The sequence below is a fragment of the Hakea prostrata genome, chromosome 1 (assembly GCF_041222555.1).
Source record: "Hakea prostrata isolate BN-2017 chromosome 1, UWA_Hpros_2, whole genome shotgun sequence".
Taxonomy (NCBI): Eukaryota; Viridiplantae; Streptophyta; class Magnoliopsida; order Proteales; family Proteaceae; genus Hakea; species Hakea prostrata.
The window spans coordinates 57,459,147-57,470,979 of NC_142600.1; the positions used below are offsets into that span (position 1 = coordinate 57,459,147).

General features: G+C 35.9%; 1 protein-coding gene across 4 annotated transcripts; it reads right to left on the reverse strand.

Moving 5' to 3' along the window:
- Nucleotides 1-629: 629 nt before the first annotated feature.
- Nucleotides 630-9,213, reverse strand: LOC149029180 (disease resistance protein Roq1-like). Of its 4 annotated transcripts, XR_016170863.1 has the most exons (7): nucleotides 8,529-9,213; nucleotides 3,439-8,429; nucleotides 2,557-2,623; nucleotides 2,088-2,390; nucleotides 1,799-1,973; nucleotides 964-1,048; nucleotides 630-645 (listed from the first exon to the last, which is right to left on the reverse strand). XR_016170863.1 is itself a non-coding variant. In XM_089141039.1 (3 exons), the coding sequence occupies exons 1-3, from the start codon at nucleotides 9,071-9,073 to the stop codon at nucleotides 7,446-7,448; spliced, it is 1,434 nt and encodes a 477-aa protein (XP_088997165.1). In that variant the 5' UTR covers nucleotides 9,074-9,213; the 3' UTR covers nucleotides 6,481-7,445. The 4 variants fall into 4 exon arrangements, 3 of the variants coding, with proteins under 3 accessions (XP_088997152.1, XP_088997165.1, XP_088997157.1); XM_089141039.1 differs by lacking the exons at nucleotides 630-645; nucleotides 964-1,048; nucleotides 1,799-1,973; nucleotides 2,088-2,390; nucleotides 2,557-2,623 and having other exon boundaries at nucleotides 6,481-7,572; nucleotides 7,668-8,429; XM_089141026.1 differs by lacking the exons at nucleotides 630-645; nucleotides 964-1,048; nucleotides 1,799-1,973; nucleotides 2,088-2,390; nucleotides 2,557-2,623 and having other exon boundaries at nucleotides 3,364-8,429.
- Between the last annotated feature and the right edge of the window lie 2,620 nt (nucleotides 9,214-11,833).

The following is an 11,833-nucleotide window of genomic DNA, read 5'->3' on the forward strand; positions in this document are numbered from 1 at the left end:
TACCATACACGAGTTTTGCAGTCGAGATATTCTTCTATGTTGATAGATTCTCTTTTATTAAACAATCGTTCCTTTAAGTTTACTAGTAAACACTAACTGTCACGTCCCCCAGCCGGTACCCTAACTGCAATACATGGAGGTATGATCCACAGCCCCAAAGATCAAGTCTCAACAATCATCCTCTCACATAGCACAATAGTATAATCAGGAGCAAGAAATAATCATTGTGTTAATGTGATTAAAAAAATAATCAAAGAATGGATCTCAAAAGGATCTCAAAACAATATCAATGTACGAAAAATGATACCAAAATAATCAGAGTAAAAGAATATGCGGAAGTAATCTCAAATAGTCAAAGTGTGGGAATAATCGAAACTAGAGTATTACAATTGAAAGAAATAAAGAAGACTCGAAATTGTTCTAAGTACTACTCATAGTATGTTTCCTTATCAAAAACATAATGTCTATATTAAAAAATCACCGTATCCAGCATAGGGTATACCAACTCCAGAGTCGGACTAATCCTGGTACATGTAGTCAACACACTAACATTCTTCACCGTGATATTCGTGATTGCCAACACTTTGTGTACTATATGGATCACTCATCGGGGTCTCGTACTCCTAGGCCTCACGTCATCAACACCTGCAGCAAAGTCGAAAGCAAACATTGTCTCCAAAGGATGAGTTCAAAAGAACTCAGCGAGTAGTTCACCTACAAATGACAATTACAATCCAATTCAAGAACAAAACATGATGCAATATGATATGAGATGCAATATGATACGAGACAACATGCAAGTATGCAACTACCGGAAAAAGTTTGATATTTAAGTCATATAAGAGGATGGACCAGCAGAGCCCAAAATTGGTTTTATAAGAATGATTATAAACAGAAAAAATTGGAATTAATAAAAGAACTACTGTTCAACAGACTTGGATATCCGTTGCATCAAATTCATACCCTCTCGCTTGACAAATCAGCTTTCTCATTCACTTATGCATCAATTCAAATTTCTAGAGAAGAAAATTGGGTTCATTCTCCATACCTGAAACACACAAGGAAAAATCAGATGATTTCATATAGAATCATGACCAAAATCATGACCACTACATGTGTTAATATGCATCAAAGCAAATCCATATCCATATGTTAAGCTCATCACTCTTACTGCAAATCAATCCATATCCTCAAGTCAGCCTTTTATTCTCTCCCATACATCAGCTTTGGGTTTCTAAGAAGCATATCTGATATGTTTTTCATACCTAAACATAGGGCAATGCTTTGACCCAGAAAAACATAGGGCAATGCAATGCAAAAATGTGTGTTCACAAAGAGCATAACCGCTCTATTTACATGAAAAAATGTGCAAGGGAAAAACAGTGTCATGCTTTATGCTTCTGATTTCAGCTCTATTCCACATATATGGGTTTGTGTCTGAAATCCTCACTTCTATTAAAGGGACGTGTCTTTCCTTCAGGTCATAGCTAATCAAGTTGTAGCATGATATACAACCTTAAGTTCTGTACTAATGGATATACCAGATGGGGGAAAACGACTAGTTTGGACCTGTGGGCATAAAAACCAGAATAAGAACCTATAATCATTAAATGCAAATGAGACATCATTATTCTACCAAAAATTAATAAAAATGAGACATCATTCATGTACAAATTCTGGGTTATAGATGCTCTTGTTCATGGTTCTGGAAAGGAGCTTTCTGACCAAATCTAATTGCATCATATTTCACATTTACTCATTCCACATTGGCAGTTGCACCCGATATATCTAAACTCACCGGAACCCCATGGAGAATACGGTGCACACATACAAAAGATTATGACTTAGAAATCAACCGAAATCTTGGTTTCTCAACAGCTTCCCAACTCAAAATTTGCTGTATCAGTGATAGCCAAGGGGCACTAACACCTGACGGATGAGTAGTGGCCCATGCGGCTGTCTCCCTAGAAATCCTGCAAACACATCCACCGTTGGATGAAGGCCCAATATACTTTTGAGTTGAGTTGCCCATGCAAAAGAGATGATCATAAGTAGCAGTAAAACAGGGGATAATAGGCGTTGCATACCATGGCCATCAATTGGAGCTCCATATTCATAGCTTGTGACACGCATGTTGGATCAGACTGAGTTGATTAAACGCAATAAACTCCAAGATGAATGTTTAGCAATGGGCAGTAAAGAAAGAGATCGATCAACAACCATCAACCTGCATCTCTCTAGCCACCATAAATGGAAGAGACCATGCATCAGCATTTGACCATTGACAAATTAGTAATCCAGCAACAACTGCAACAACCATGGTTTAACAAAACAAAGAGGAGATTTGATGCGGAAAGAATTTCAGTGGCGTCAAAACTGCAAGTAAAATCCTGAAAGTAGAAATTACAGTATCATCAATTACGACACTAATTAATAACCTATAATTATTTTTTTCGATGAAAGGTCATTTATATTAGTCAACATTTTACCATTGATTAGCACAAAATGAAAGAAAATGAAAAACCACATAAGAGAAGACAGAACAGCAGCACTTACATCCTTTCAGTTTTCAGATTAGCATCTTTTCCACGAACCATATGTGCCTCAGTAGACGGATAAGATCCTACCCAAATGATGTGATAATAAACAAAATTTTCACTATGGAATTTAAAAAATAAATAAAAATAAACTGAACATTCTTTATCTATTTCTTGTCACTCTCTTTTAACATAGAGAGACATAGCTTCCTTCAGGGGGTCTAGAGTGTACATGAAAAAAGAGAGATTTCAAAAAGCAGGCAAAAGAATATAGATTTTTTAGAAATTGTAAAAATTAATCGGCTCTTAGTGGAGAGAGAAAATAATAGGATGAACAATCAAACCTAGATTATAGGCTCTTCTTATAGGGAAGAGATTTTTCTATTTTTATGATAATATTTTTTTGGAATATTAGGAGTGTGAGAGAGAAGGTAGAGGTTGCAAATATAAGATTTCTTGATGTAAATTTTACCTTCTTTTTTGTTTTTTTTTAGACAAATGACCTTATAACAAGAAAAAATAAAAAATAAAAAGGTATAGAGACACAATGAAATATGTACTTAATTACCAAGTAGAACAAAAATGCAACCTATTTCAATTTTGACCATAACAACAACCAAGTCTAGATTCTTTACCAGGGTAGAGCTTTGTGTTTGATTATGATTCAAAAGAAATTAATTGATAATGGCCAAGAGAATGCTAAAGTTGAAATAAATTTTCAATATGAAGGGACACATGTAACATTACATTTTCTACAGTTAATTTCTTAAATTAAATTTTCAAAGTAAATGTAAGAAAGGAGCAGTCTCTGGCTCATCTCTAGTAAATATATATATTTATTCATCAAACAAAGCCGAGGATATATAGCAACAATTAACAGATGAGAGAAGGGGAACAACACCTATATGGATGGATGATTATGCCTGGTCATGGATGGATGGATCGATCATATGGTACTGGACAGTGAATTTTTTTTTAATATCTTCGAACCACAGCAAATCCCCGAGCACAAGGGCCTGCACGGAATTGACTATAAAACGTATCCAAGTCATCAATATTCTCTCTCTCTTTAACTAGGAAGAGATTCACTTGTGGCTGCACAGAAAGAGTAGTATTATTTTTGAATTGTAAGCTCATACGTGACATCTCAATAGCCTCTCCGCCTTCCAGCTGCAATCCAAACCAATCAATCCCTTCGAATTCGTGAATGCAGACCACCGTATCTCTATTCATCCTCGATTCAATTTCCAGCCATGTTTCGTAGTAGATTTTCGTTTCCTCCTCCAAGCTCGCGTCATGATGATCATGGATACGAGCTTCAATTTTCAAAACGAATTCATCAGGAAAGTCCACATCAGATCTAAAAGAAAGATGCATAATTAACCTGCTGCCGGTATAGATCCCATCATGAACATCACTAGGAATCAAGTAACTTTGTGTTTCGCAAAGACACCAAATTTCTTCCCAACCAAATCCGTAATCCAACTGTAAAATAAGAAACCAACCATGCATCCATATATACAATACAAATACAATAGTCAGTCAAACGAATAGAACAAAAGAAATTAACTCGTTCTCATCAATCACTCACTCACTCACCTAGGTCCGCTCATATGAAGCACGATTTGTCAGGACGCAGCCATGATCCTCTTCAGTCAATTCACCAATTTCCCTGTAACTTGCCACTACAAACCTTCTAAACGGCCTCGCATATACTCTTAAACCCTTGCAGCACAACATTTTAATCCATTTCACTTTTGGTATGTGTACCGGCAAAAATGGAAAACTAAGAATAAAATTCGAAGGCACCAGGGGACTCCAAAACCCTGAAATATACACAATCTCGAACAACAAGTTTACGCAAGGACGTCATACTCTCTAGAGAGACTGTTTTACGGAGGAGTAAAAGATCCTCTATTATCAATTTCTTCAGCTTCTTTAACTCTTCAATGGAGTCGGGCAACTCCTTGAGTGAAACACAACCTCTGAGAACGAGCGATTGGAGGGAACCCAACTGACCTATATTATTTGGTAGTTTTTCAAGACTATGACAGCTTTCCAAGTTCAAGAAAACTAGCTGTTGAAGCTGTCCAATGGAGTCATGTAAATAAGTCAAAGACACGCAGCCATCAAAGTATAACTTCTTTAAGCAAAAGCATTCAGAGAAGATTGGAGACTCAACCAATTTTTCACAGCCGCTGAGGATAAGCTCTTGGAGAGAACTCAACCTACACATGCTGCTTGGGAGTTTCTCAAGACTTCGACAGTTTTTTAAGTTAAAGTAAACCAGCTGTTGAAGCTGTCCAATGGATTCATGTAAATAAGTCAAAGACACGCAACCATCAAAGTATAATTTCTTTAAGCAAAAGCATTCATAGAAGATTGGAGACGCAACAAATTCTTCACTACCACTGAGGATAAGCTCTTGGAGAGAACTCAACCTACACATGCTACTTGGGAGTTTCTCAAGACTTCGACAGTTTTTTAAGTTCAAATAAACCAGTTGTTGAAGCTGTCCAAGGGATTCATGTAAATAAGTCAAAGACATGCAGCCATCAAAGTATAACTTCTTTAAGCAAAAGCATTTAGAGAAGATTGGAGACTCAACCAATTCTTCACAACCACTGAGGATAAGCTCTTGGAGAGAACTCAACCTACACATGCTGCTTGGGAGTTTCTCAAGACTTCGACATTTTTCTAAGTTTAAGTAAACCAGCTGTTGAAGCTGTCCAATGGATTCATGTAAATAAGTCAAAGACACACAGCCATCAAAGTGTAACTTCTTTAAGCAAAAGCATTCAGAGAAGATTGGAGACTCAACCAATTCTTCACAACCACTGAGTATAAGCTCTTGGAGAGAACTCAACCTACACATGCTGCTTGGGAGTTTCTTAAGACTTCGACAATTTTCTAAATTCAAGTGAACTAGCTGTTGAAGCTGTCCAATGGATTCATGTAAATAAGTCAAAGAAACGCAGCCATCAAAGTATAACTTCTTTAAGCAAAAGCATTCAGAGAAGATCGGAGACTCAACCAATTCTTCACAATCACTAAGGATAAGCTCTTGGAGAGAACTCAACCTACACATGCTGCTTGGGAGTTTCTCAAGACTTCGACAGTTTTCTAAGTTCAAGTAAACCAGTTGTTGAAGCTGTCCAATGGATTCATGTAAATAAGTCAAAGACACGCAGCCATCAAAGTATAACTCCTTTAAGCAAAAGCATTCAGAGAAGATTGGACACGCAACCAATTTTTTACAATCACTGAGGATAAACTCTTGGAGAGAACTCAACCTACACATGCTGCTTGGGAGTTTCTCAAGACTTCGACATTTTTCTAAGTTCAAGTAAACCAGCTGTTGAAGCTGTCCAATGGATTCATGTAAATAAGTCAAAGACACGCAGACATCAAAGTATAACTTCTTTAAGCTAATGCATTCAGAGAAGATTGGAGACTCAACCAATTCTTTACAACCACTGAGGATAAGCTCTTGGAGAGAACTCAACCTACACATGCTGCTTGGGAGTTTCTCAAGACTTCGACATTTTTCTAAGTTTAAGTAAACCAGCTGTTGAAGCTGTCCAATGGATTCATGTAAATAAGTCAAAGACACACAGCCATCAAAGTATAACTTCTTTAAGCAAAAGCATTCAGAGAAGATCGGAGACTCAACCAATTCTTCCCAACCACTGAGGATAAGCTCTTGGAGAGAACTCAACCTACACATGCTGCTTGGGAGTTTCTCAAGACTTCGACAGTTTTCTAAGTTCAAGTAAACCAGTTGTTGAAGCTGTCCAATGGATTCATGTAAATAAGTCAAAGACACGCATCCATCAAAGTGCAACTCCTTTAAGCAAAAGCATTCAGAGAAGATTGGACACACAACCAATTTTTTACAATCACTGAGGATAAACTCTTGGAGAGAACTCAACCTACACATGCTACTTGGGAGTTCCTCAAGACTTCGACATTTTTCTAAGTTCAAGTAAACTAGCTGTTGAAGCTGTCCAATGGATTCATGTAGATCAACCAAAGATCTACAATCAGTAATATACAACCTCTCTAAGAGAGGAAACTTGCATGAGAAATTAGGAGACTCGATCAACTGGTAACATCCACAGATTCGAAGAATTTTTAGTTTTCGAAATTGCTGCAAAACATTATTACAAAAAAAGTGTCAGTGAATTGCCAAATAGTGATGTCGAATTAATGTTTATTTGTTTGTGTAAATGATAGAAGAAAAGGAAGCAAAATAAGAAACGTACCTTATTTTCAAATTCAAACTCTATCAAGTTGCAACATCTTCCTCTTTTATTAGCCTGCCAAGTTTGTCTAAACCGACCAAGATGTAACTCTAGCATAATTAGTTGATCATGATAAAAATCAGCCGGTAGCTTTTGTGACGGACAACCAATCCAACTCAGCCATCTCAACGTAGAAGGAAGACACTGAAAGTCACTCTTTGAGATTTGCCCCCTAAGTTGTAATAATCTTAATTTGGGCATCATCTCCAAGCCTTTAACATCTATTTTACTTAACGAATGTGAGTTAAATATAATACCTTCAACCATTTTACTCCCCTGCATCAGAATTAATCCAACAAGTAAATTAAAAATGAAAAAGATAAAATGTTTTAGGCTTTTCCCGTGTATTGCTCCATGATATTTGCGTATTCTTCTCTACTAGTGTGTGCACTTTAATTATTGCAGTAAGTATGTAGTACAAAAGTAGAGGAAAAATAAAGAAAGAAAAGAAAATTCTTGTAATTTTACTTTTACCTTATCACCATCTACTACATCCGTGTAGTCTTCAAGAGACCATAATCTGCTAAGTTTATTGGATTCTTTAGGGCTTCCATTGTGTGAAATCTTCCTGCCCATATCTCGAATTTGGTCATGAATCACTAACTCATTCCACTCGCCAATCTTTAAGAGTGATTTTCTTTTGAGAATTTCCATGTGGCATTTTGGTTCGTACCCGCAAGCCTCCCATATTAAAAGTACATCTTCTTCCTTCCATCCCTTGAAAAAGCATGCTGCATCAAGAAACATTGATTTCTCAATATCATCTAGTTTATCGTAGCTTATCACCAACTTTCTATAGATATCATCATGAGGGATTAGTCTCAACCTTTGATGCATGCTTTCCCATACTTCTTTATCGTCTGTAAAGGATAAGTCAGAACCCAAAACCTCCAAAGCCAAAGGCAAACCCCCTGTAGTACGTACTATATCGATTGAAAGCTGCTTAAAATCCTCAGGAATTCTGTTTGTTGGAAAAGCATACGAGCTGAAGAGTTGAAGACTTTGTACTTCATTCAATTCTTCAGGCTCATATATTTTTCTATTATTTACAGGCACTCTACTCAAAATGTTTCGATCTCTGGTTGTTACGATTACAGTACTGCCACGACCGAACCAATCGAGACCACCAGCCAATGCATCTAATTGGGTATGATCATCTACGTCATCAAGAATGAGAAGCACATCTACTTTTTGAAGTCTAGCTTTTATCAATGTTGATCCTTCTATAGAGCTGCCTATGCTGCTTTGGCTTTTTTTACCAAAGATAGTGGAAAGGAGTTTCTCTTGCAAACTTACCAAACCATTGCTAGATGTTTGCTCTCTTACATTTTCTAGAAAACAACTCTTGCTGAAGTTTTTGAATATACGATTGTACACAGCTACTGCAAGAGTTGTCTTTCCGATACCCCCCATACCGCATATGGTTAAGAACTGAACACAGTTAGAGCCGATTTCTGGTAGCAGAGATAGTACAGATTGTAGACGTGATTCCACTCCAATAGGATATCTAGCGCCAGTCAAGGATGATTGCATGTGTAATCGGTTCCAAACTTCTTCAACAACTTCACTAACTAACCTAGATTGATCCCTGCAAGCGATCAGATTTTTTTAGTGAACAAAAGAAAAAAGGAAGTCAACAAAATTCAGAAATCTATACACAATTGGACATGATATCAATGAGGCTCACCCTTTATCAAAAACCCATCCATTCTTATCACCAACTGCCCGCAAAGCTTCCCTCCATTCTGTAAGAGTTTTAAGAGCCTCTTTGCCATGTATCTGAGGGGAAATCTCAAAACTTCCACTCTGATTCTTAACGTATGATGCGGCAACATTGAAGAAAATGGGTAAAATGATTTGACCGTTGGTTTGATGACATTTCATCATTTGAGCAAGCTCCCGCAAGCACCATTTGCTTTCTGCATATCGTTCACTAAGGATAGCAATGGTGAGTTTGGAGCCTTTTATTGCTTGGATAAGCTGTGGCCCAATGTCTTCTCCTTTCCACATACCTTCGCTATCTATGAAAACATGGATTCCACGATCTTTTAGAGCTTCATAAAGATGACCAACAAATGTTTTACGGGTGTCTTCACCTCTGAAGTTTATAAACACATCATAACTTGAAGAAGATCCAGAGATATCCGAACTTGAAGAAGATCCACCAAAATCATAAAATGAACAAGATCCAGCGACTTGATACGGCATCAGTATTTGGGGTAATGGCTCCATGGAGATGAGTTCTTGCAAACAGATCTAGAGAAATGTTGATTGAAGCAGAGACTGGAAGTTCGATCCGTTCTTGCTTCTCTTAGAGGAGAAATCCGTTTGAGATATGAGATTAGGTACTACAAACAAGGAGGCTGGGTGGAAACCAGCTAGTGTTGCTTTGGTGCTCTTTTGCTTAGTGCATCGCGTTTTCATCTGCAGTGTACGGTTGAGATGAAAACGACATGAAGATTAATTATTGAAAATCACTTTTGCAACAAACGATCTAGATTAAAATCTCCATCCAAATTTCAATTCCCAATACTGAGACCTTGCCGCTAATGAAAACTCAAATTATATAAAGATATTTCTAGGAAACCGCGTTGATGACAATACCAATAACGAAGGATTTTGCTTTCGGCAAAATAAAGACAAAAAAATGAAAGTTCCTGTCACTTTCACTTTTTGGATGTTTTATGTGAAATTTCCTAACAAATATTATTGATTATTGACCACATGGCATTGTATGCTTTTCCTTTTTTCGAGAAATTAAAAAACAAAAAGGTTTTACAGGGCCACGGGCCACCGAACTTTTGTCGTATCACTGTAATAATTAAGGGTAAATTACATATAAATTCCTTTTGTTGTATAGTCAAGTATATTTATTATTTTATAAAAATTTTATTACTGATATTTTTTATTATTAAAAATTAAAAGTTATAATCGGACAATTCTGCTGAGGTAGTAAAGTGCGTTTATAATTGATTTCTTTTTAAAAATAATAATTATAATTAATTACAAACATAAGAAATCTATACATAATTTTCCAAAAAATTAGTGACAATAATGCATTCTTCTTAGCTAATCATTAGGATGACTACATCAATACATGGTTTTTTCTCATTCATCTATAAAAGAGATTCTTTTCAAATCACTACGATAACTACATCATCACATGGTCCTTCTTTTCGGTAAACCCCATTTTTATTTATGTAATCAAAAATTTTTAATTATGACAAAAAAAATGGTCAAGAGAGTACATTGTTCTCCTCTAACGGAGAAGTGATATGAACTCAATTGAGATTCTCTATTTTAATGTGTAAAGAGCTATATTTTCCTCATACTTCTTTAACTAATAGAGGATTATATTTCCTTTACAATCGTCTTAATAGATAGAGAATTGTGTTTCTTTATCATCCTTCCGTCATATGTTTAAGAAGAAATTCACTACTAAGTATCGATAAAATAGACCATAAATGCATAAAGGTGAACTCACTTTATAAACATGGTATGAAGCAATAAAATAAGTTTATATGTGCAAGAAAAAAATTATAATTTTATCAGTAGTTTCTGTTTTCTTTTATTATTATGTTTTCTCACTCAAATAGAAACCTATTAAAGTGATGAAAATTATTTTTTTTTCAAAAATTATCTAAGTGATATTGTATTCTTTTCCTCTCAAGTGGTTCTTTTCTTTTTCTTTTTTCCTTTTTTTTTTTAGAAGTCATTGAATTGTCAAGTTTAATTTTTGATTCAACCATTTGATGTAGTTTTTCTATTTTTCCTCCCCTTTTCCTCTCTTTTTAGTTTTTTATAGGATTTCATATTGTGAAACCTCGCTCTAACCTTAACCCGGATACTCTTTTGTCTGTAGGTCCGAAGACCCGAAGTATAAGTGAAAGTCAACTATGGGCCATACCAGCAGAAGATATAGTGTTCGACTCCGAACCTATGGAGATTGAAGATGATGCCCCATATTTGAAGACAGTGTTGGATCTAGGAAAGAGACTACGCCTTGATGAATGGAAGATTAGTTGATGACCTTAGAGCTTGGTGGGATATGATTTAAAGCCATTTTTCCATGCTAGGTATGTTATAGGATATGTGTTTAAAGTTTCGTTTGATTCCGAGTAGTGGAAGGCCCTCAAATCCCTGACTTTGGATTTGCTGACTACCTGAGTCGACTGGGCCAGGCTACCCAGCCAATCGACCCAGAGATGCTGAACTTGAACATAATCTTCTGTTTAGGTTATGTTACTATATATACCTCATGACTTCGTGATTTTAGTATCCCTAGCCTCCAAAACACTTAGAGAACGAAGGGAAACCATCTCCAAGCCTCCAAAGGTGTTGAAGAAGACCAAACCTTGCAAACTTGCAAGTTCTCTCTCTTGTTCTTCAATCAAAGGTTAGTAATCTTACTTATATGTTATTGATTTATTCTTTCTATGGTCACTCTCTTCTCTGAACTAAGATTATGATGAAGATGTTGCAACCTTGTAGTCATATCTTTCACAATCTCTTTTCATTCTCTTATGCCATGATCATCTTATTCATTCTTAATATGATTCTTATGATTTCTTCTTAAACTATGATCATATTCTTATTTTGATATATTCTAACATTGTAGATGCATCTCCATGATTATTCATATCTCTGATTTACTGTATTCTTGTACTAGAATGAGATCTTATCATCTCTAGTTCATTTCTTTCATTCATAGCATGCTTTTAATGAAAACCATGATTTTTACCAAAATAGAAAGTATGATTTCAAATTAGTAAGTAATGGTTTTAATCGTTGTTTGATGTCTAAAATATGCTTTTTAGTCTTAGACTACTGTGTTAGACATTCTCTCCAAGTTTTGTAGCATTCTAGATTGTATAGCATAGGTTTCGATCAAGATTCTATTTTTGAACTCGGATTTGCTCTTGGGTAGATTAATTGGGTCGACTGGATCAATCAACCTAGCCAATCAACCCTCAATGACAAAATTGGATTTCT